The 26,154-nt window shown below is 44.1% G+C and overlaps 1 protein-coding gene across 2 annotated transcripts in view; it reads right to left on the bottom strand.

Moving 5' to 3' along the window:
- PAPPA (pappalysin 1) overlaps window positions 1-26,154 on the bottom strand; it is a 243,954-nt gene that overhangs the window by 62,933 nt on the left and 154,867 nt on the right. For both annotated transcript variants that reach the window (XM_075905988.2, XM_075905990.2), the window contains exons 12-14: window positions 14,309-14,422; window positions 13,959-14,094; window positions 9,400-9,613 (exon numbers count right to left, since the gene is read on the bottom strand). In XM_075905988.2, the coding sequence (XP_075762103.2) occupies window positions 9,400-9,613; window positions 13,959-14,094; window positions 14,309-14,422 (464 nt within the window). The remainder of the gene's footprint in view (window positions 1-9,399; window positions 9,614-13,958; window positions 14,095-14,308; window positions 14,423-26,154) is intronic.

Below are 26,154 nucleotides of genomic sequence, written 5' to 3'. Positions count from 1 at the left end.
GCAGTGTGATGACTGGCCCACAGGAGGAACAATGGTTAGTATAATGCTTGTCAAAGCATGGTCAAAGCATTGTATAGACACCAAGTAACTACCTCATGATATCCCTGAGAGGAAGGAAGCTGGGTTAGCGCAATTTATCCAGTTTTAGAGTTGGGGAAGGACAGAAAGGGGCACGTGAGTTGCCCATAGCCACACTGCGAGTTAGAGGGAGAGCAAGGTTTATAATTTGGGACTTCTTGAGTCACACATCAGACTGTCTTTCTGCAGCAAATCATTTTGTTTCCAACAAGGAAATAACCCTCTTGGAAAGTAACCTCCTCTTGGAATCTAATCATTCCTTGCCTCTTGGAAGCCCTTCACTGGAATGAGATGGGCTGCTTATATTCTCTGCATTTAGACAGACTTCATAGGCCAGATTCCCAACCTTTTCCTGTAGTCGGGGGCTACCAAGCCTGAGTAAGATGGCAGCATCTGAAAAGGGCCCTCCACAATTCCCACTTAGAACCAAACTCACAAGAACTAGAATCTTACTTCATATGTGGCCGCACTGAAATCAACAGGTCTCTTTTAGAAGCACTCCCTTGCCTCAACTAATCCTAGATGCCATCAGCATTACTTAAAATCAAGCAGCATCTTACTTTGCAGTAGTCTTGTTGACATCACTGGAACTAATTACTGCAGAAGGTCTTACTTAACGTTCATCAGGGTTGTGAACCTTGGCCCATTGTAAATCTTACTGGAAACATTAAACCCTTTTGTACAAAAAAAGTCAGATAAAAACAAATGAAATGTAGACCCTCTTCAGTAAATAATTGATGTGTGCCAGTATACTGATGTTGTCCTGAATTAAAGCCTTGAAGGATATTATAGGAAGGAATGTGAGAAAATCTGGGGCTAAATTCTGCTGGCCTTACACCTGTACAAATCTGGAGTAACTCCACTGAAGTCAACAATCCACACTAGTGAAGTTGAGAACAATCCTCCAAATGACCATTGCACAGAACTGAAAATGCAGGGGACAAAAGCATTAAGTAACACTTCTTGTGACATTCCACTTTTTGTTTACAAGTTCCCTTTCAGTCTTAGCAAATGGTTAGGGAACATTTTTAGCAATCCCCTTGGGGGTCCAGATTATGCTTTGGTTAGCAGGTTCATCCAAGCAGCTCTCTTGGTATGTAACTCTGTAAGAATGATGTCATAAAAAACAATACAACCATTCACATTTTGTGAAACAACAATTACCACTACCAAATGTTTCCAATTTAAATACTTCTGGTTCTCTAGCTACTAGTTCCAGTTTGGTATCAGCTACTGTTAGCTGTAAATCCCAATTAATTTTGGAGTCATCATCCTGAACTGAGTGCTGCAAGTGCAGAATTAAGTAGCCTAGACACAAATCAACAAGACAGACATTCAGAGAGAACCAACAAAAAGGTGTGCTGCAGCAGTCTTTTCTAAGGGTATGTCTACACTAGCTCATTAGTTCAAGCTAGGTAGGGTAATTAGGGCAAGCGGAGTGTCAAATGAAGCCCTGGATTTAAATATCCCGGGCGCTGCCATTTTTAAATCCCCCTTAGTCTGAACTCCGTGCCCGCGGCTACATGCAGCACGGAGTAGGCAGTTCGAATTAAAGATCCTAATTCGAACTACCATTACTCCTCGTGGAATGAGGAGTAACGGTAGGTCGAAATAGGATCTTTAATTCGAACTACCTACTCCGTGCTGTGTGTAGCCACGGGCACGGAGTTCGGACTAAGGGGGAATTTAAAAATGGCAGCGCCTGGGAAAAAGCAAATGAAGCCTGGGATATTTAAATCCAGGGCTTCATTTGACACTCCGCTTGCCCTAATTATCCTACCTAGCTTGAACTAACGAGCTAGTGTAGACGTACCCTAAGGTACTATTATGTAACCATGGGAAAGCACAACATGTCCATACATTCCTAAGGAGCCAAACAGTGGCAAATCAGAGAATGACATAATTTTTTACCTTGATCCACCTTTTTCAGTGTGGACAATAGTTTTTCAATTACATGACTTAATGAAACTTTGCACTGTTCAATTGAATAATAATTTCAATGAATGGCTGGTTATAGAAAGGGAAACCAAGGCACAGAGAGGTTGTGACTCAGTATTTTCCAAAATGGTCTCTACATTTGGGTTCCCAATTTGAGACAGCTTCAGTGGGGTTTTCAGAGGTACACTGCACATGCAGAACCAACTGGAGTCAAAAAGCAGCTGCAGGTTCACTCAAACTCCAAAACCCATGCCCTATGCATTTGAAGTTGTGCGTCTAAAAATCAGGGCACACAAAATTAGACACCACTTGAGTTTGATCTTCACTATTAACATTTTGCATAGCTTGATTTCTTCTGACTCATCTCTCTGAAGACACCAGGGCTATGTTTACAGTGGTGCGATCTTGTGCCAGAGATATGCAAATGAGGCTAAGCGTGGAATATCGCCGAGCCTCATTTGCATATCTAATGAACCGCCATTTTTGCGGAAGAGGCTCTTGTGCCAGAAGGAGCTGTCTACACTGCCCCTTCTTGTGCAAGGAAAACCCTCTTGCGCAATGCCATTATTCCTGAAAATAATCAGTGTAATGGCATTGCGCAAGAGGGTTTTTCTTGTGCAAGAAGGGGCAGTGTAGACAGCTCCTTCTGGCGCAAGAGCCGCTTCCGCAAAAATGGCGGCTCAGTAGATATGCAAATGAGGCTCGGCGATATTCCACGCTTAGCCTCATTTGCATATCTCTGGTGCAAGATCGCGCCAGTGTAGACATAGCCCAGGGGTTTGGAAATATCAGGATCATTACATTACTATCTGCATCTTTTCAAGTATCTTGTCTCCATAGCTCTCTAAACTCTGGCACACAAATCTGTGATGTTGGCTTTGAATGATTCTGGGAAAAATCAGGAAAACTTGGAAAAGTGTGTGGGAGAAGGCAGTCAGGCACTCCCCCAAACTCCTCCACATCCTTGCAGACTAGAGATCTTGAGAAATATGAAATTATGAGTTTTCTAGATTTCAGCCATGTTAGAAATGACACTGGAGCAACAGTCTGTCACAGTGTGGCATCAATTGAAACCGGAGGAAGAGAGACATATAACTTCGTAGCAATATATATTTAACCAAAGTATTTTGAGTGTCACAGAAAATCTGAATTTTGGTCATATCTATGCTGAAGTATTGCATTAGTTCATATTTTATTTTTAATCTTATTTTCTCTAAGTCATTTTACCCATCTCTAAAACTAAATATGCTCAAAATTTAGCTCCAATTTCCCACTGTTAATACTGTCCCTGATTCAGCACGGTACTGAAATGTGGCCTTGTCTTCAAGCGTGTGCTTAAGTCCCACTGGAAGCGCATGCCATCAGTGGAACTTAAGCATCTAACTAAGTGATCTGCTGAAGGGGGCCCCAGTAACACAACCCTGGAAACATCTGTATTGCAGTATGTTTGTACAAAATATGGCAATTAAGAGGAACTCTTCCTTCCTTACATAAAAACAAAACACCTCCTGCTTTGTAAAGCTTACAGCAGCCAAATATCTTTTCCTAACCCTGAGGTTAAACTTTTTTCCAAGAACTCATCCTAACAGTGTGCACCCTCACTATTTAAACTTCCTTCGTGATCCCTCTGCCAAATACACTTGTACAGACAAGCACAAAGACACACAAATGCACCCTAAGATACAATAGGGGACCAATTCTGACCTCATTTTACATTGATGTGTAGTTGAGGCTAGATTTGGGCCCTAGATCTTAACACTTCTGTCTACACTGATTCTGTGACAATGCACATATTACACTCTCTCTTTCTCTCCCCATGTTTCACTGAAACAGACACAAGAAAGCAGAGATGGATGTTTCATTTGGTCTAACTGGAGGGCTCTTGTCAACTGATAAAACAGCTGCCTCTCTCTCTTGACTCAGAGCAAAGAAGGTTTCAGTCTTGTAGAAAAGCAGATGGATGAGGCTGCTTCCAGTTATACTGCTGCTTGCAGATACAGCTCAACCAAAGAAAGCTGTGAAAATGTTTTGGTTTTGTTAGTTTCTTCCCTCAGCTTTCCACTAAAGTCTTATTGCTTTCTTTGTTCTAAAGCAGAAGTTCAGAACGGCTGTGTCTACACTGGGCCACTTATTCCGGAAAATTAGCCGCTTTTCCGGAATAAGCTGCGAGCTGTCTACACTGGCCCTTGAATTTCCGGAAAAGCAACGATGCTCTACTGTACAAAATCAGCCGCTATTCCGGAAAAACTATTCTGCTCCCGCTCGGGCATAAGACCTTATTCCGGAACACTGTTCCGGAAAAGGGCCAGTGTAGACAGCCCAGTAGTCTTTTCCGGAAAAAAGCCCCGATCGCGAAAATGGCGACCGGGGCTCTTTTCCGGAAAAGCGTGTGTACATTGGCCACAGACGCTTTTCCGGAAAAAGGGCTTTTCCGGAAAAGCAGCCTGCCAATGTCGACGCTCCTTTTCCAGAAAAACTGAAAATGGAATAGTATTCCGTTTTAAGCATTTCCGGAAATTCATGCCAGTGTAGACACAGCCAACATGTATAAAGCAAATATCAGAATGACAGAGGGGATTGGATGGATGAAGCTGAGGGATTTTCATTTTAAAATATCTGCCTCAAAACTTAGCTCCTGATCAGAAATAGTTACCCGCTGTTGGATATTCAATGACCAGGGTGAACCTGAACTCAGCCCAGTGGAGTGCAGACAGATAAAAATTGTGTGTGCATGTGTGTGTGTGCATGAGGAAGAGAGAAAGAGTCACCTGAACACTTCAAAGTTTTTAAAAAAATTGATTCTAAAACTGGATGGACTGAAAGGAAGGAGAGACATAGCCTACAATCTTGTTTTCAGGATGCCTGGGTTCCTCTTCTGAGCTTTAGAAGGGGAATAGAGTGGATAAAGCAGGATGGGGCAAGTGTCAGGACCCCTGGGTTCCATTACGAGGTGTGGGTGAAAGTTTTTCCACCTGGTTCTCCTGCTCTGTGAAATATCATATCCAGTGAGACTTATTCTGAAATGAAGACCTCAAAATGCTCAAGCTTTCAAAACACCTCTAAGCCCTGAAGGCAGCTAACCCGTGTTTGAGAGGTGTGTGTTAACAACTGGATGCCTTGCAGTTCCATCCTGCAAAAACGTGTTGAAGAGAAGAAAAAAAAAAGTACCACACTCTAGCTTAATAAAAGCCAAATGATGCTGTTTGCCAATTACCAAAACAGGCCGAAGGTTAGAGCCCCACTAAATTATAACGCGAGTCATGGGCCGAGACGTCTATGATTAACAGCTCTCTGAGAAATTCATTAATTTCACCAGAAGCAAGTTGACTGCAATTGCGTAAAATGACAGAAAGCAGAAGAGGGGGAAACTGCCGCAGAATGCATTAAGAAAAAGCGAATTAAAAACCAAGAAGCTGGAGATCAGGGAGTTGGGCATTCTTGTTTTCTCTTTTGAAAAATAACAGGGGGGACGAAAAAGAGGTGAGTGGGGTTGCTGCAGATGATTGTCTCTTTAATGGCTTCTTCTTGGAGAAAGAGATCAGGAGAGAATCCTGAGAATGAATGAAAGGTGCGAGAGGCCATCTTTCTACAAGGGTAGTGATGGCCCATAGAAGAGAGAATTCTTGGATGGAAGGAATTTTTTTAGGACAGGGGTGAGGGGAGGAGATTGTTTGTTGTTGAGGAATGGTTTATGCTGGCTCAGGTATGCCAGGTCATGCACTTCTGTTGAAGGAATTGAGGGTGCGTGATTTCCAAACCACGTTTAAACAAACTGTGGGGCTGTTATTCCGGTCCCGATTATTGAACTGAGAGAGCTGAGCAGCAGTTTGGAGAGGATGGTTTGTTTTTTGTTTTTTTGCCTACAGCACTGGTCTGTGACATAAACAGTTGCTAAATACATATATGTGGATACACACAGAGATGTATACGCATGTGTAGATTGCTACATAAACAGAATTCAAAGGGGTAAAAAACACAGCCCACCCTGCATAAGCTGCTTCTTGGCTCCTACAGTGAGGTTGACAGCAATAAAACAAGGTTCAGTGGAACTGGGAAAAGCAAATGTACTTTCTTCAATCTATAAAGTACACACAGTGGTGACATAGTTATATAATAAAAAAACATGTAGTACCTGTACTAGGGAACTGCATAAAACAAGACACCGTTGGCCTTCCCACACAGGGGAAACTTATCTTGGTTATAAACAAGGAGTCACTGGAGAACTGTAAAGCTGGAACGCTCTTGTGAAACCAGGAATTCTAGCAGTTGGACCAAGGTGTCTGCCGAAGCTGTGAAGTTGCAGTTTCCATTAGAGTAACACAGCCATGACAAAGTGAAGGAAATGCCCAGCTCGTTTTGTGAACAAGGCATACAGAAGTTGCCATGAATATGTCAGCACTTAACAACCGTGGGCAAGTGAGACACCACACTGCTTCTCTGCACCGTAAAAAGGAAATAACCACAGTATCTCAGACAAAAGTCTGGTAACCACTGAGTTTTCCTAACAAACACCATACAGACATCTTCATGAAACTAGGGTGTCTACTGAGTGGATATGGAAACACATTCGTACACAGGCCTGATCTCTCTCTCTCTCATGTAAATGAGGAGTAATGTCACTTAATACTGGAATAAGTTGCCTAGGGAGGTTGTGAAATCTCCATCTCTGGGGATATTTCAGAGCAGGTTAGATAAATGTCTATCAGGGGACTGGACTCGATGACCTCTCGAGGTCCCTTCCAGTTCCAGTGTTCTAGGATTCTATGATTCTATGAAATCAGTGGACCTGTACAAGTGTAGCACTAGCGTGAGAAGAGATTCAGGTCCATGCTATTGGCACGGAGGGTGTCATGTGACCAAAATGCATGTCATTTTGACAGCATGTCGCCAGCGGCAGGGGGTACTGAGGCAATAGAATCCTGCGGCTAGCTGCCCTGGAAACAGAAAATCAGTAGAAAGATGAGAAATGCAATTTCATAAAGACTCTATGCATTCTTAGAAACTGAGACTGGATTTTCCAAAGTGTCTGTGGACATTAGGAGCACAAATCCCAATGAATTCCAATGGATCTTGTGTTCCTAATTTCCACAGGCTCTTAAAATACCACTCTAAATATGTACTTTTAAAAGGGACATGGAATGCTTGTTTTATTCTCATTTATTAGGGTGATCAACTCATGACAAATGGGAAAGACCCCTATGTAAAAGCTGTGTGAACCTCTAAAAGGAGATCTATTCCTTTTCTCTCTCGCCTCCATATTAAAAAATTCTCACCAAAGGATATAAGCATCTGCGTATCTGAGGCTACAACTCTCTCCAGCCAAAATAATTCTCCTTGGGGAGAGGGAAAAGAAAAAAAATCTTTCTTGCAGACTAAAGTGACCAGAAGAGGCAAAATCGTTCATGTTTATATAAAGAAAGTGGAGGAAAATCTTGTATTGGAGAAGCAAATTTCTAACAACAGTCACCTCATCGCATGAGATCCTCAGGGCAAGGAGAGCGGGCCAAGGAGAAAGAAGAGTAAAGAGCTCCTGCAGAGAGATAGAGTGAGTGTGTGCACGCTTGTATGAGATTAATAAATACATCAAGGCAGTTTGGCAGACTCTGCAGAAGGGGACAGGAAACCGACATGCAGGTTCCAGTCTGGTTAAGAATTAATTTAAAATAAACCCTTTTTCTAAGTTCATCCTGAAGTGGATAAATAATGAAGCAAGAAGACAGCAGACAGCACTCCGAGGTCTGGGCAGTTGCTCATTTCTTGGCCTCTTTGACACCTGTCCTAACACTCTTTTCCCAGTAACTTGCACTCATTCAGACTGTTTTATGGCATGTGGGGGACTATATATGGTCCCCACAAGCAGTCTCAACATGCACTGATTAGGGCCTGACTGAATGGACTGGAAAGACTTACTGTTGATTTCAGTCCTTTCAGAAATTCTCAAACTCCTTAAAATTGGAAGCATTATTCATAATCCAGCACTTTGCCATAACCCGGATGTCTGAGTTCTACTACTCTGAATAGGTGAGACTCTTACTTTGAAAGTTTGGGATCCAGCGGGCTGCAGCTTAAAAAGGGGGTCAGCCATGTGTCATTAAAACCATGGAGAAAGACAGAGTGGGCAATTGTTATTGTTAAAGAAATGTTTCGAAAGGCTAGTTTGCTCTATTGTAGCTGAAGTCTTGCCTAAGGGAAATGTTTTATTTTTTTAATCAAGGAAATCTCTTTTCTAAATACACAGCACTTCTAATTTCACAATAAATGGTTCAATTCCTCCTGGAAAATAGCAGAGAAATGGAACACTGTTTTTCAGCCCTCGCAAACTGCACATCGCTACTAGCTACCTCCTTCCAATGGGGGGTGTCTCTCTCTCTCTCTCTCTCTCCCTCCTACATTGCGAGTTGGCCAGACTTCCAAACTAGACCTCTCATTTGAAACTTGATCTTGCTGTGTTTGGGCCTCTGAATTTATACAGCTTATTGCACAGAATGATTGAATCTAGGTCAGAACACACTGACTGAATTGATTTAGCTATAGATATACTCCCCCTCCCCTCTTGAAATAAAAGTGAGGTCCCAAAGAACCAGGCAGGAGTGCTATCAAAAACCCGAGAGTACTGCTAGGATTCTAGAAAGCTTGTGAGGGAAGGAAACTTGCTTGTTTTATTATTACTGCTGCTACAGTTTGACTATTACTTGCAGCTTAGTGTACCGAGGGGGGAAAAAGCCCCTATTATTGTTTCTGCTACGTTCTCCCTCCTTCCTTTCGGTGCCCTCCTGAAGAGATCCATGAGACTGCAGAGAGAGGAGTGGTGAAAGGTCACAATCTCTTCATGATGCTGCAAAGCGGAGATTGATGGTGACCTATTGACATGTATCAATAAAAACAATTATCTGAGGAAAGGATTTTTCATCTTAGAGTGTCCCCAAAAGCTTCCCAAACCATGGGAAAGTGCCACAGAATGTTCTTGACTCACTTTCTGTTGATAGATGCCTTTTTGAATCAGGCACAGAATCACGGAATTCACCCTGGAAGTGCAGCCCTGGTCATGCGAAAGCAGTTTAGATCAAGGACTGTCCTGCAAGTGGCTAACTTGACTCCTGATTAGAGAATGGGTATGGAGCCAACTTGCCACAATTCCATCTCATAACAGAGGAGGCAGGAAAATGGAGGAGGCAATAATTTACTAACACACTGTCTCGTGTGGGTTAAAGGTCCCATCTATCCTGGTCAATGAGAACACTGCTGTTTTTACCAACAACACAAAAGGATCAGCAGAGTTCAGCTGCCTTGCCCCTCCTATCTCCTTTTAAGCTCTTGATCAGACCCACTAGAGCAGAAGTCAGTGGGTGGCTTGGGAAGGAGGCAGTGTGCTGACAGGCTCACCTCTTCTCTGCTGGGCTGTAGGTCTGTCCCCTCTGACAGCTGCTGATGGTGATGGGGTCGAAGTTGTGGAAGGAACGGAGGGCCACCCCGGAGATGGCCACATACTGGGAGGTGAAGCTAATGAGGACAGCCTGGGTGTGGTAGAAGGGGTGACTGAGGTCATGGATCACAGGGATAATCAGGGGATTGTTCCTGCAGCTCAGAACGTGGACACCTGTCAGAAGACACAAGGCCGGGAGAGAGGTGGGGGGTTGGGTCAGTATTTTGCACAATTACACACACGCCATCAGCACTGCAGAAGCAGTCAGCCATTTTGGAAATGCCCTACAGAATACAGGAGGATTTGGGAATCAAAGAATCATAGATTTGGGAAGCATCCCTTAAAGTTTAATGGAAGTACTTCTCCCCCACAGAATCATGCAGCATAGTGCAAACAATCCACAGAAACACTTTCATTCTCTCCAGAAATTTCTGGAGGTTTTCACAGTAATTTCTATTGAATCCTACTCCAATTCGATAGAACCTCATTAAAACCGGAGCAGCTACATTAAAGGCATGGAGTTACACTATTAAAAGAACATAAGCAAGCGAACGGTGAGACTCTGCTATGCACCAAAGCATGGAACTGCACAAACAGAATGGGTAGCTTTGTGCAAAATGGGAAGTTTACCAGTGGATTCCTTGCAGCTGTGTGCAGTTCCCCAGGGCGTACGCCAGTTTGTTTGTCTGGTCATTCGATTATTTTTTTTTTAAACAAAAGTAGCTTCCTGCTTTTCCCTCACAGTGCGATACTGCGTTGATGAGCCAGTGGAGAGATACAGGTGACCCTAGACTTTGTCTAGACTGCAGGCTTCTTTTGGAAGAAGCTTTTCCTGAAGAGATCTGAAAAAACTTCTTCCAAAAGTGAGCGTCCACACTGCCAAAGTGCACCGAAAAAGCGATCTGCTTTTTTGAAAGATAGCATCCACTCAGAACGGATGCTCTCTCGCATTAAGCTGTGATTACTATGGACGGAGTAGCCACCAGGGCACCTGTGCTCTTTCCTCTTTCCTCTTCTTCCAAAAGAACTCCCTCTTCCCCGTCCACACATGCCTTTTTCTGAAAGAGATCTTTTGGAAAGAGGCTTCTTCCTTGTAGAAAGAGGATTACCAATGCCGGAAAAACCCCTCTGTTCTTTCGATTTTCTTTCGAAAAAATGTGATTCCAGTGTGGACGTAAGTGAAGTTTTTTCAACAAAACGGTAGTGCAGACATAGCTCTACTGATTGCAGTTGAGTCACTCCAGGAGTCAATTGGGCAGCAACTCCATTGACTCCAATTTGTGGCACCAGCACTGAATATTGCTCCACTGACTTCAGCAGAGCTCTGGAAAGACTGAATTTGGCCCCAGCTCCATTCACTTCACTAGGGTTCCCATCAGTGATGGATTTGGCCCAGAGCCGTAGGCTACTCAGATACACGTACAGGGTTGAAAATGAATTCTATTTGTGTGTTTAACTGGCTCAGAGAGTCCCCTTCTTCTGCCCCTTCTCAGGTCAGGTTTATTTACTCAAGTGGGAGCAAACGTTTTTTTTTTTCTTAGAAAGTGATTTCTGGTTAATTAAGACAGGCCTCTGATCATTCTCTTTAAACCTCTCTCTTTAAACTGCCCTCTTTTATGTTGATCTTCTCTTCCTTCTTCCAGCAATAATAATAATAATAAATAAAAGGCCTCTCTTCTCCTTTGGTTTATATCTGACCCTGAAATAACCTCTCTGCCGGTTTGCCTCTCAGAGGTCTTTTGATATGAATTCCCCATGGGAGGATGCATGTTTCCCACTTAGAAACGAGCACAGATAATTCATAAATAGTGCTCCATTTGAATTCCAGGATCCCAAGTTCCTTGGACATTTCTTTGATGGAAAGTTCAAAAGTCCTCACTGTCAGGCTGTTCGTTCATTCTGGTTCAATTCCTAGTAATCAGGTGTCTCCAACAAAACAGGTCACTACAACTGGCACCGCTAATTGGTCCTTTAATTCCCAGTGATGGAGAACGGGTCATGGATGCTGAGCTCTGTCTTTCTGCCCTACATGAAGCCAATCCAAGACAGTACTGGGCCATAGTAGGCAGAGCACAAGGCTGAGACCTATCTGCATGGCTATCTAATCTATCTGGTTGCTCAACATATTTTTCACAAGTCTTGGTGAATAAAAATGCAATCCTCATCGTGTTCTCTCCTATGCAAGATACAATGGACAGCTTACCGCATGTTTTACAAAGCCCAAAAAGACACACAACCTCTCCCACCCCCCATGTTCTTATAAATGCAGAGAAGTCTGTGGTCTCTTTCTGCCTCTGTACCTAAGGGTATGTCTACACTGCATTCCCCTGTCGAGAGAGGAATGCAAATACAGATGAATGAAATTGCAAATGAAGCGTGGATTTGAATTTCTCGTGCTTCATTTGCATAATCACGTCCGGGCACTATTTTGAAATACCCTCTTTCGAAAAAAGAAACTCAGTCTAGATGTGGTTATTTCAAAAGAAAACCCTTCTTTCGAAATTACCCTTATTCCTTATAAAATGAGATTTAAAGGTAATTTCGAAAGAAGGGTTTTCTGTCGAAATAACCATGTCTAGACCACATTTCTTTTTTCAAAATAGCGTATTTCGAAATAGTGCCCGGACGCGATTGTGCAAATGAAGCATGGGGAATTCAAATCCGCGCTTCATTTGCAATTTTGTTCATCTGCATTTGCATTCCTATCTCAAAAGAGGAATACCCTAAGACTCTCTGTACGTACAAAAAGGCCAGAAGATGCAATTTGATCACCTGGTCTGACCTCCTGTTTTAATATATGCCACAGAACTTCCCTAAAACAATTCCTCTAGGCTTCTTTCAATTTAGTCTGTCTTTGTGGATTCAAGAACATTCAAGCACAAGGGAACAGAATGGACCGGATCCTGCCATCAGTAAAATTGTCATTGAAGTACATGGGAGTTTTGCCTAAGTAAGAATGGCCACGCTGGGTTTTGTACATTTCTCTCTTCCATTCAGCTAAAAAGCAATCTAGCTGGCTCTCCACTACTCAGGTGGTCAGAGGGGCTTTTCCATGATGAAGAGAGCCTCTTAATGGTGAAGATTTGCAGAGAGCCAAGCTCAGGATGGAACTTCTTGCAGGATCTCAAAGCTTTGCCCTTGACCCAGTGGCATGGGAACACTTAGTAGTGGGGATGTGAAAGCCAGCCCCTTACCGCTGTCTGAGCTGGGGGTGAGTGTGAGGCCAGGAGTAGAGCCCTAGGGCCAGCAGCTGCAATGGGGGGAGGATGCTGGCAGTGCAGTCCCACCTACAACCTGGGGGTACTGCAGCCCCCCACACTTCTAGTTTCCATGCCTATAACTTTATCCCTGCTTCCCTTTCTCTCTTTCTGCCCCCACAGATCAATCTGTTTGCCCAGATCATTGTATGTTAGACACTCGCTGTCATTTATCTGTAAGGAGGAGTCAACTACAGGACTACTACTAGCCACTCTGCTGTGAAAGGGGGAGGATGCTGCTAATTCAAGGTGTGTTGTGCTACAGGACTGTCGTGAGGTGACCCCTTCAGCTAGAGCAGTGGTTCTCAGCCGATTGACCATTGTTGGCCACAGCCAATGTTCCCTGTATGGCTGTGTGGATGCCCCATGGCCCACAGCTCTGTGCTAATTGGGCCACTAGTGGCAGGACGCAGGTTGAGAACCACAGAGCTAGAGCAGGGCGCTGGGTTTATCTGGGTAAGTTTCATTCAGTGCTAAATGGGAGTCGCCTTTTCCGGTGTAACCTCTGCCACTGAACCCCTAGAGGCTCGCCTTTGATTCCTACCCAGTGACAAGGTTTAGTTTTGAGTTAAAGATCCTTCTGCCTGGTCTCCTTCCTCCTCCTCCTTACAGACACAACGGGGTAAGAAAATCCAGAGGGGGGGATAATTTAGGAGAGATTCTGAAAACAGTGATAATTCTTCTGCATTCCAGCCATCAGAACATCTTCAAAGGCTACTCCCTTCCCCGCCAACATGGTATGTGGATAACAGCAGCGTCAAAAGGGCTTCTTCGGGTTTTGGGGGCTGCAGCTTCAACAGAAGCCACCGACAAAGGCTGCAGGGATGGCAGGAAGAGGCTTTTGGATAGTTTATTCCAAAGGGCTCAGCGCCCATCGTCAGGGCCAGACGCTCAACCTGCTGAGCTCTGTTGAAAACGCGCCCATCACAGCTTCACGGGAGCTGCTGGGTGAAGGGCACTTTCAAACCCTTATTTTGACGCCTACAGGTGAGCTGATCACTTCCGAGAATCTACAGTGATTGGCTGATGAGTAGTCTCAGTGGGCATGACCCTACCTATCTAGCAGCACAGATGTGCCATAAACCCCAGCTCTTGGAGCCTGAAATGGGTATGTTTTCCAGCTGGCTCTCTGCTCTAACCACACCAAGATGCTGGCGGGAAAGCTGAACACGGGTACTGGCTTTACTCTGTGAATTAGGGAGCAGCAAACAGAGGAACCCTATGGAAGAAGAAAGGCAAAGCTCTGTCTAAAACCTTCTTACCAAGATCATGGCTTTGCTTCTTAGTGTCAAACAATTGCACAGTGATGGTTTCTTGCTTCTGATCTAGGTAGTTTGTTCCATCGGTGACCAAGTGGACAATGATAGCAGCAGCTACCATGGGCTGAGAAAAATATGCCTGGGGTAGAAGAAGAAAACAGAATCAGGCGCAGAACTGGATCGATTCATGTTTTTTATTTTTTTAAAGCAACATCCAAAGTATCACACATAAGTCTCCTCTTCCAATTTGTCCTTTTGCCTATGTTCAAACCCTTTTTTTTTCTTCAAATTTTGCAAGAAAAGGTAAGTCAAAGAAAGGAATGTCACTGCACTGGTATGTGCGCATCTCTTACCTTGAGCCAGAAAATGGTCTGAGTCAAATGTGAATACGGGAAGTTGGCTGTGCAGGGATACCAAGCATACTGAGACACCACATCGCTCAGGTCCATCACCTTGGTTCGGCACACCTGACCAGTACAGGGAAATGTCACAAGAGATTCACATTCAAGAACAAAATTGATATGACTGTCCAAAGGGATACTGGTGCCACGATAACCAAAAATGCTGCTTTTAATACCATTCAGTTATTAGAAATCATTACTTTTAGGTCATCTACACCAGTGGCATCAGTAACAGGAGCACTACACTCCTGGCAGTGCTGGATTTGCCAAAAGAAAGTTTCCCTTTGTGATTAATTGCTTAAGGGTAGAGTTTTCAAAAGGGCCCAATCTAACTCTGCGCCCAGTGAAATCTAAGAAGTAAAATAACAGATGGGTGGGGAGATATTTGCAGTGCTGTTGGTCCCAGGAGAGGAGAAACTAGGTAGGTGAGATAATAGTTTTTATTAGATCATTATGTTTTAGGGGAGGCACCAGCTTTTGAAACACTCCTTCCCTAGATCCAGAAAAGACTGTGTAGTTCAAAAGCTGGTATAGAAGTTGGGCCAATAAAAGACATTACCTCACCTACCCTGCCTCTTAGACACGCTGATAGATAGGAGATTATGAATGCACACGGTGTCTCTATTTAAAACCTGCACGTGTCTAGCTCTCTCGTCAGAGTGGCTACAGATGAGCATGAGAATATACAGTCAGGAAAACACTGCCTCCGCAACCCAACTCCAAATGGGCGCCAATAGGAAAATGGTGATCTGATTCATTCGTTTCTTTAATAAAATTGACCTTCTTCTCACCTCTACCATTCACCCCACAGCAACCACGGAGAGGCAAAGGTGAAAAGGATTATCCTCAAACCTCTCCATTCTGCTAAAGAGCAAATCTGGCATAGCTGAAATGGGGGTCTGGGTGAAAAGCGCTCGGAGAAGGACAGAGGGATTTAAGTGCATAAGAAACCCACAGCACAGTCAGTATGGAAGACATGAAAAATAATCTTCAGGAAATTACATGGATTTTCTCTTGCAACATCACAGCTAAGTGAGCTTGTTTTTTAAATGTACATATGTGGCTGGGAATTATTAGCCTCCATAGTGCTGCCTCTGGAGAAAACGGAGTGGAAGAACAGCAAAGCTGCAGCACTTTGAACATTAAAACTGCAACTGCATGTGTAGGATGCCTTCCATTCAAGGATCCCAATGCCCCTCTGCAACGCAGTAACATTATTATCTGGAGATGACGTGTTGTCCGCACGGTCACACAAGTTGGTAACAGAGACAAGAATCCAAACTGTTAGGCCAGGCTCCAGGTTGTGTTAACCATGTGACTGCTCTCCCAGAAATGAGCCTATGAGAGATTCATAATACAAGGCCCTGACTCTGCAAGAGGAGTCACAAGCCCAGGCGCCGGCACTAGGCAGCGCTGTGTCCTGTCGGGTGCAGGAGCAGGTCTAACTGCAAAACTGAGGCCTCAACTGGGAACTCCCAAGACAATTCACTGAAAGTAACCCATTGCCTTAAACCACACCACTGTAGCTGCTGTTGTTTATAAAATGGGAACTGAGCATAATAGCAGAGCTATTTTGATAGTGAAAAATGCATTGTCCATTCAGTAATTGTGCATCAAACTCCATTCCCGGTCTCGGCAGGCGAGTGCTTGGAATGCTTGGAAATGGAGCAATTGGATTGGCCAAAAGTGAGGTAATGGCTTCTATAATTTGAATCCCTAAAGGCCCAGTGCAGAGGAATCTATGCACAAAACATAAATCAGCTTTAATGGGCTGAAAGAAGATTTTTAGTTGTTGTTTTTTTAAACAACTGGACCAAGCTTCATTGAGGCTAGCCAGTGGATAGTGTTACATTTTACAACAGTGCAAGACTTTACATAAACTATCTTTGGCATTTGAAATCCAGTCCAACTATTCGACATGTATCATTTCGCAATTCTCCTTTCTTGCCTTTTCAGCAGCATTTCTCTTGTTGGGAGTATGGGTTTTATTTTCATATCTATCCAGTTAAGAAATGTATCTTACCCACATCTGCAATTTAAATGGTCATAGAACTGCACGAACAAAGATCTCATTGCTTTTCTATGGTTTTGTTCTTCTTCGTCTCTCTCTACTAACTCTATCAGCACAAAAAGCTGGTTGAGAGAAACAGGAGTGCTGGGGTTTGGCTCATTTTAAATGCCACTTAATAGATGTGTGAGAACCAATATTAAGAACAGGCCCAGACCTTCACCAAAAATTTGAACAAAACCCAAAATAAACCATTGTTGAGGACCAGAAAAACTCGGATAACTTTTAAATACCTCGTTTTCACTTTCTGTGAATCTAAGCTCTTTCTGGTTCTCTCTGGGAGCATAAGCTGAATCCTTATCATCTCACAAGAAACCCTGCTCCTCGGAGATTTCTACTTCAATTGGGCAGATTCCGTAGCTTTGGCTAGTTTGAAAAAAGTTCAGATAAGCATCCTGGCCTTCTGAGACTGGCCCATCACTACTTATGCAAACACTTCCAAACCAGATCAAGGGGAAAGCTGTGACTGATAGGACTCTGAGAAAATCTAATTGATGTGGCATTCATTGGTAATGGGTGCCTCTTCTATCCCAGTACTATTAGGAACACTGGAGTTAGCAAGTGATAGCAAATTTCCCTAGTGTGGGTAAGTTCCATAACAACCTCATTAGAAGAACTGTCCCACACTCTGACAGATTTCACCCTCAGCATTCTAGCCAACTACTGACTGCCTCAAAACAACTGCATGGGTTACTTGTGTGGAAGATGCTCCTAGCAAGCATACTTGTCAGCGTACATGATGGCCAACAGCACCAATGTGCTCTAGCTTCATCCTTTACTATGAGAAGGGAGTTTCCTGTGGCACGGGGATGTTGTGAGGATAAAAATCCATCAAAGACAGTGAAGCACTCGGATGCCATGCCATACTATGCAAGTACATAGGCATGTGAAGGATCTGCCTCTGTAAGCAACCATGCCTGGGTTATTTACCATTCAACCTAGCCATTTCCCTTCAGGGAGGTTGGCCAGACTGCCACAGACACACGGGGAATTCCAGCTGCACCAATGTAACCCCCAAATGCATCAAGCGACACTCCTACTTGAAACGCGCATAAGGCAAAATGTGCAATTAATAGCAGCTGTGCCTATCTATACCAGGAGTTTGGACCAGCACAGTTATCTAGGTTGGTGGCTTCAGATGGCTGTAAGTGGGGCAAATCTCCAATGCATAGACAAGACCACAACGTACGAGCCGATCTGTTTTCATTTTCTCCAAATCACGCCTGCACCATTTCCTATCTGCTGACTACGAGCAGGGTGGCTTTTGGGTGAGAGAGTTTAAAGGGGATCTCATGTTTCTTTAGGCTAGGCAGGTATATAGAGCCCCGCCAATCTGTGCGTATCCGTGGGTATCCGCATCTGCAGATAATATGCAGCTCAGTTTTGCAGATAATGAATATGAAAGCAGATACAAATTTTGTATCTAGAGCCCTGCAAATCTGCAGATACCTACCTTATATCCATGGATATCTGAATCCGTGGATCTTGATGTGGATATCCGTAGCTCATTTTTGCAGACACAGATGCGGATATGGGATACACATTTTGTATCCACGCGGGGCTCTACTGATGTGTGATTTTGGGGTGCACTCTGAGGAGTCCACTGCTTCATCTTATATTTCAGCACTAGTCCTATTTGTAGGCTTGCAGTAATACATTGTTTTGGGATCCTTCGTGATACTGAACACAGTATTGTTTGCAAAACAGCAAGCCCCAAATGAATCCAATGGGTTCCACTGTTACAACTCACGGTGACAGGTGTATTTGTGCACGGACACAAGGTCTTGCAGAGGATGTGTAGGAAGCATGATGGATCTGCTCAGCAGGAAACTACAGTTCCCATCAGCCCCCTCCCCACAGCACATCTCCCTCCCATTGGGCCAGGGACAGACCCCATGAAAGGCCCTGAACCAGCATGTCCAATGACTTTGAAGCTGCAACGGCCTGAGTAGCCAGGAGCTGTGGGGAAGAGAAACCCACTGGGCACTGCATACAGAATCGGCTGCAACAGAAGCCAGGGAGCTGCTGTGGCTGTGGAGCAGGGTTACAGTGTCTTGTGCAAGTAGGAGCCATGCTTAAGAGGTGTAGTTGGGCCGGGAGCTGCTGCAGAGGAGCCTCAATGAAATCGACACACCCCACAAAGGGAGCCTGGCTTGGAAATAGGCAACTCCTATTGGCTTTGCGTGGACACTGGGGCTGCAGCAGGCAGCACACTCACTAGCCCTGAAGAGCCTAAACTGGGGTGGGGAACCTCTTCTGGGTCGGGGACCACTGACCCACAGAAAAAAATCAGTCAGGCATCGCACACAAGTGTAAAGCAATATAGTATTGGATATACATATATCTCCTTCATGGACGTGGTCCTCGACTGAGAAGGAAAAAGACACTTCCCACTTTCTCCTCCCACACCTGAGCCAAGAGGGTCCCAGCCTAGTAGATTTTGTGTGCTTCAGCCCCGTGGTGGGGCAGTAGTTGGGCTGAAGCATCAGCGCAGGCTCCTCAATTCTGGGGTGGGGGCTGAGCCTCAGGGGCTGGATCCAAGTAAGCAGGAGGCCACATCTGGCTCCCTGGCCTGAGGTTCCCCACCCCTGGCCTAAACCCTTGACTGGACAGCAGAGGAACCCAATCAAGAGCTGCTATTGCTCATTTGGAACTGTAACAATTAAAATCCTGTACCTAGAGTATCTGCAAGCTTTCCTCATCATGCCAGCCCCAGTCACACATTTTTCACTTGAGCCCAGCATCTGAACGTATGTGCGCACTGCATTTAAATGCCACTGACTGGAAGCCCCATTAGCCTGACTCAGCAGGCAGCAGCAGGTTTTAATTAGTCTGGTCATATCTTTGGTGATTACTGGGATCCTCAAAGAGCTGACAGAGGAGGTATCTGAGCCTCTAGCTATCATCTTTGGAAAATCATGGGAGACAGGAGAGATTCCAGGAGACTAGAAAAGGGCAAATATAGTGCCCTTCTTTATAAAAAGGGAAATAAGAACAACCCAGGAAACTATAGACCAGTTACGTTAACTTTTATGCCAGGGAAGATAACGGAGCAAGTAATTAAGGAAATCATCTGTAAACACTTGGAAGGTGGCAAGGTGATAGGGAACAGTCAGCATGGATTTGTAAAGAACAAATCATGTCAAACCAATCTGATAGCTTTGATAGGATAACGAGTCTTGTGGATAAAGGAGAAGCGGTGGATGTGGTATACCTAGACTTTAGTAAGGCGTTTGATACGGTCTCACATGATATTCTTATCAATAAACTAGGCAAATACAACTTAGATGGGGCTACTATAAGGTGGGTGCATAACTGGCTGGATAACCATACTCAGAGAGTAGTTATTAATGGTTCTCAATCCTGCTTGAAAGGCATAACAAGTAGGGTTCTGCAGAGGTCTGTTTTGGCACTGGTTCTATTCAATATCTTCATCAATGATTTAGATATTGGCATAGAAAGCACGCTTATTAAGTTTGCAGATGATACCAAACTGGGAGGGGTTGCGACTGCTCTGGAGGATAGGGTCATAATTCAAAATGATCTGGACAAATTGGAGAAATGGTCTGAGGTAAACAGGATGAAGCTTAATAAAGACAAATGCAAAGTGCTCCACTTAGGAAGGAACAAGCAGTTTCACACATACAGAACGGGAAGCAACTGTCTAAGAAGAAGTACGGCAGAAAGGGATCTAGGGGTTATAATGGACCACAAGCTGAATATGAGTCAGCAGTGTGATGGTGTTGCAAAAAAAGTAAACATGATTCTGGGATGCATTAACAGGTGTGTTGTGAGCACGACACGAGAAGTCATTCTTCCTCTCTACTCTGCGCTGGTTAGGCCTCAGTTGGAGTATTGTGTCCAGTTCTGGGCACCACATTTCAAGAAAGATATGGAGAAACTGGAGAGGGTCCAGAGAAGAGCAACGAGAATGATGAAAGGTCTAGAGAACATGACCTATGAAGGAAGGCTGAAAGAATTGGGTTTGTTTAGTTTAGAAAAGAGAAGACTGAGGGGGGACATGATAGCAGTTTTCAGATATCTGAAAGGGTGTCATAAGGAGGAAGGAGAAAACTTGGTCATCTTGGCTTCTGAGGATAGAACAAAAAGCAATGGGCTTAAACTACAGGAAGGGAGGTTTAGGTTGGACATTAGGAAAAAATTCCTAACTGTCAGGGTAGTCAAACACTGGAATAAATTGCCCAGGGAGGTTGTGGAATCTCCATCTCTGGAGAAATTTAAGAGTAGGTTAGATAAATGTCTATCAGGGATGTTCTAGACAGTATTTGATCCTGCCATGAGGGCAGGGGACTGGACTCGATGACCTCTCGAGGTCCCTTCCAGTCCTAGTATTCTATGATTCTATGATAAGTTAGCATCTGAAGGCCTAGCAGCTGACGGAGGCCAGTACCGACGGCATGAGTGGCGATGCACTTGGCACGCTGCTGGAAACAGGGTACGTCTACACATCTATTAGACACCTGAGGTTGGCCTGTGTCAGCTGATTCAGACTTGCAGGGCTTTTTTGTGTTGATGCCTGGGCTTGAGTGGAGCCTGGGCTTTGGGACTCTCTGAGGTGGGAGAGTCCCAGAGCTTGGGTGCCAGTCTGAGCCCAGAAGCCTTCACAGCAGTGAAACAGCACAGGCCAGCCACTGGTTTTTCTTTGTTGTGTAGATATTGCCCTAGACGTTTGGTTCACCCAGTGCGGAACAGCTATAACAACAGAGGCTAGGAAAACCTCTCTGATCAACATCGAACCTGCTGGAGGACACACTGGATGCATTCAGTTGCTCAGGGAGCTAGCGAAAGAATTGCCACTAATAACAACAACAACAATAATCGAAAACAGTTCCATTTCTAAAGTTTCTAGCTGGCCTCCCTGCAGAATGTTCTTTACATTCACCCCAGCAAATCTGACTGCAGGCCAGCTTTGAAAAAGCAGTGCCAAAGAATCTCAAACGCAGACCTAGGAAACATTTTAGTGTATCCCTCCAAAATGAAATATTTAACCCTTTGGTGTCAGGATTAGAGGTTTGTCCTCCACAGTCACCAAGAGAATATATTCACAAATATATACACACACACACACACGAGAAGATTTACTTGCCATTGCTCAGGTCCTCAGGGTAGGATAGTGTTTGGGTGGGGAAGCTCAGTACAGTGTTGGGAGTGTTGGGGTGCAGGAATCAGGGTTGGGGAGGTAGGAGGGGCTCGTGGCTGGGGCTAGAGAGGAGTGCAGGAGTCAGAGTTGGGGGATGAGGAGGGGAACATGGCAAAAGGCAAGCTACTCAGGGCAGGGGGTTGGAAGGTATAGGAGGGGATGGGAGGCTCAAAGCAGAGGGTGGTCAGGGTGATGCAGCCCGGCTGTTGGCCTCCCCCTTTGGGCACCCTAAGATGGCGGGGTCACTCTACCCAGCTGCCGGCTGCTCCCCAGGGTCAAGCCAGGGAGGTGGGAGCCATGCAATCGGGCTGCCAGCTGCTTTCTTGGTGTCCCCTTCAGGTCATTTGGGAGTATACCTGTCCCTCGGTTACAGCCCTCCCTTCCCATTTGATGAGAAAGTGTTGCATTGCATGCACATCTCATTGTACTGGCACAATCAAACTCTGGTCTTGCTTTAAGTCAGGATAAGAGGAAGCTGCCTGTTGAATTTGGTAGTCCTAGCTCTTACCGTTTAGGAGGAGTTCTTGAACAAACTAAGTGACAGACACACTGCTGGACCCAGACCAACAGATGCTCAGACTCTCTCATATATCTCGTAGATGTATTTTTACCAGCCTAAGACTAATTTTATCCAATAAAGACACACAGCTGCAGCAGATGGTTTTCAGAGAGGCTCCTGCCTGCTTATTACCTAATATTAAAGCCAGGATGCCTGCCACATATGCATGACATGATTTGCCTACTACTGTACCATGAGTCCAGTCTGTACGAATGGCTCCAAACTGCTGCTATTTGCTCCTCATTTAGGCAAAGAAGTGGGACTTGAGGTTACAGGAAGGTGAAACTGTCTATACCAGTGATGAGTGAACCATTAAAAGGGTCAGAGTTTGGGTTCAAACAAACACCCAATAATCTGGCAGTTTATCTGAACTATCCAAGCCTAAGGAGTCTGCAAAGCTGGGATGGAAATCTCACAGGAACAGGCTTACTCATGAGATATCCAGCTATTCAGTTTCAATTCCAGTCCAGAAACACCCAAAGAACAGCCTCTCTCCTAGTATGGAGAAGTCTTAGTTCTTGTCCTGTTCCACACTAAGAAGCGCCGAGGCAAAATTTATCTGAACATCTTAGAAATTCAGCAAAGCCTCAGTTTTAGTTTGCTTGTAAACTTCTGGCTGAAGATTTAGGGAGATTTCATTCAGACTGTTCAGTCCATTATAAATCTGTGCTTCACTTGCCTGTTTTTCTTGTACGTTCCCCAGATTTTCACAGATCTGAGGGGCAGACTGAGAAAAACCCATGGCATGGCCACGGTCCTCCACGCCAAAGAACTGTATGCAGCTCATCAACAGTCTGCTTAATTCAGTGGAGGCTGTTCCACCCCCTGGGTGAACACGCTGATTCTATATTACTCCCAGATTCTGTTGGCTCGGAAGCGAGATGAAATTTCATCTGTCAATTTCACCAATGTAACTAAGAGTTGAATTTGGCTCTAGGACTGGGAATCAAACCTATGTCTCCTGTACAGCAGTACAAAATCCTAGCACCAGGCGCTTGAGCCAGTTTTCAACATGAATAGTTTCCATTTGAATCTGGTACAGCCGATGGCATCTGTGGCTTAAAAGTTACTGTGCTATTGGTCTGTCAGTACATAGACTCACTGCTGTCTTGGCTAATTGCCCCTTTCATCTACATTATAGCAGTTTTCCTAGCGATGAATCCCTGTTTTCCAGTAAGGGGTTTTGTTTGGTTCATTGAAATGAGATCTTTATACATTTCAAAACACCATTACTAATCTCACTTGCATTGCTTTGGAAATGGTGTTACTGCATTAGCTTCAGTGGAGTTATACCGGATTTGCACTGGTTTAATGGAGATGCGGATCAGTGTCCTTTATATTAACAGCAACAAAAGTTATAATATTTGTTCTTAAGGGAAATGTACATTGGGTGTGCTGTATATAAACAGGTTATCTAATTAATAGATCTTCCATTGGAGCTAGATTAATTTACATCAGTTGAGGATCTGGTCCAAGATGTAAGCATGCTTGAAATGACTATGTGACCCAAGGTGTTATTAATTACAGCCTTATGCAAAATGTGCTTATTTCATTTCCAAAAGCTGTGTGTGAACATTATGTTTGTTTTTTTAATCCATTTGGGTTTGCACATTCTGAGTTTTGCTTTGAATTTCTGGTTCTAATATACCCCCAAACGCAAAGCAAGTTCATTCAAAACCGAATAAATTTCAAATCAAAATCACATGAAACCATGAACTTCATCTGGTATCAATACTAAACCATAAATTAGCCCCCACTGGCTCAGAACCAGGCCCCAACTGGCCTGGATCCACACCCGAGCACGCTCAAGAGGTCAGTGATCTTATGGCAAACCTTTTGGCAAAGCTGGCTTGAGTTTCAAATTTATAATAAAACTGCAAAACAGGTGATTTTGCAATGGTCAGAGACTCACTGCAAACATTTCATTCAGCCCTACTAACTAAAAAAAATTAGAACTGCCATATCCTTGTTGAATAAATACCATTATGTCACACGCCCCAATTTCTTAGGTAGCTCTAGGCACCCAAGTGAAATGCATGAGTACCCTGCATCAAAAATGAATCGTTTACACAAGTGCAAAGTCAGAGTGGGTGTAAGTAAGTGATGGCACAAAGTGCAAAGCAAGAAAGAATCTGAGCTCATCTGAAGCCTGGGTGTATTCTGTGTAGTATAATTTTGCCATGTGTTCCTGTTGAGATATATCACAGGGTTATTGTTTATTCAACTGAGTACTTTGGAATAAAGCTGTTGCATTGGAACTGTTGCATCACCTGTGCTAGCCCTGTTAGGAACTGTTCTAGCGGAGGCAGTTATTATATTTAGAGTGTAAATAATGGCTGGTTTCCACTAGGAGAGGGCACTGGTTGAAATGTCCAAACAGATTACAAACGCCAGCTATATACATAAAAAGTCCATGAAGCATGTTGGATACAGCTCAATATAGGACCTTTGTACCTTTAGCTTCAAAAGTCTCTGGTCACTCCCATTAAAACTCAAGTACATGGTCAGCGGCAGTAACTCCTGCATCCACCTTTCACACTGCCATCCACAAAAGTGTGACGCCGTCACAGATTTGCTAAATGCTTTAGCAGATTGTATACCCTGTCCAAGAGGAGGCAATTGTAAACATAAGACACTAGCCAGACCATTACCATCAGCACAGTTGGGATTTTAATTTAAATGTCTCCAAATGGGACAAGCTAGCACCACTATACCAAACACTCATGTAACAGCTTGCTGGGTTTGTGGTAATAGTGTTATTATAATGATAAGCAATCTCATTCAACTGGCTTTACAGCCACGGGACAGAGGAAAGCATCTTTTAAGGAGGAACCCGTTTGGCTTCAAGTGGCATTATGAATGCGAGATGCCAACAACAGGAGAAAAGTGGCACAAATTTAGGTATACAAAATTGCAAAAAAGATCTCAATGGTCCCGATTTGATGGAGTGACTCAGGGTAAGCACCCGTGCAAGTCTGAGTGGAATAGGGCCTGTTACAATCTACCCGGTACCTTTCGCTTCCTCCCTAGCCCTGCACAACAGGATAGCAAAGACTGAGCTAGATAAATAAAATCTACATTCAGCTGTAGCAATCCAGACAGCAACAACCATTAATCCAAAAGGAGCTGTAGTATGAATATTAGGTGCCTGCAGTAAGAACATATTGACTAAAAAGATACTTGGGCAAAGAAAGACACTTGAACCCACCCAAACAATGGACAAAATTTCAAGCAGAAAATTAAAATGCATTTTTCAGCTAGTGAAATGGATGTGCAGGGCCAATTCTGCAAGGCATAGCTCAACAGAACTCCTGTTGACTTCCAGGACTGCAGCTCTGGGCCCTAAATATCTATCTGGCCATCGATCTTTTTCCCTTAATAGCTCAAGTGCACAGAACCACAGAATCATCAATGGCAGCGTGAGAGTTACAATGAGACAGCAAAGGCACTCCACATGTTCTCTGAAGGCTTCTGGCTAAGTTTAGCCTGTGGGTGCAAGCAACAGTTGTGCAGTGGTTAATGTCAGCTCTGACCACACGGTCCCATTCAGGGAAGGTCAAAGGAGCGATTTTTCACTTAAAAACATCTGTGTGTTGAAAGAACAAAACGTTTTCATGTGCTGAAAATGATGAGTTTCCGGGACTTATATTTTCAGAGTTAGAATCATGTTTTTTCAGTCGTGTGTAGGGTTTTTTATCAAGACAATAAGAGACACACCACCCCCAACACACAGCACGTCCACAGGCAAGAAAAAGTGATGGCACCAACTCCTCCTCCTCCCTCTTTCTGTATTCTCTCTCTCTGTAAACTGCACAAATCTCTGTAATACTCAGGTAGACAAACACCCAGGGAAAGCAACTGGGGATGTGAAAATTTCAATATGCCACAAATCTTAAGGGCACCCGGAAAGAGGAACATGTTTGCTCTGGCTTGTCCCCAGATTTCAATTGGAGGAAATACATAGAGAAGAGACACCTTGCAATACAAATAAGTGACCAGAAGGAAAAAGG

This window comes from Pelodiscus sinensis, chromosome 23 (assembly GCF_052426305.1).
Source record: "Pelodiscus sinensis isolate ZL-2025 chromosome 23, ASM5242630v1, whole genome shotgun sequence".
NCBI lineage: Eukaryota > Metazoa > Chordata > Testudines > Trionychidae > Pelodiscus > Pelodiscus sinensis.
The sequence above is the reverse complement of the archived record's forward strand: the minus strand, read 5'-3'. Positions and strand labels throughout refer to the sequence as shown.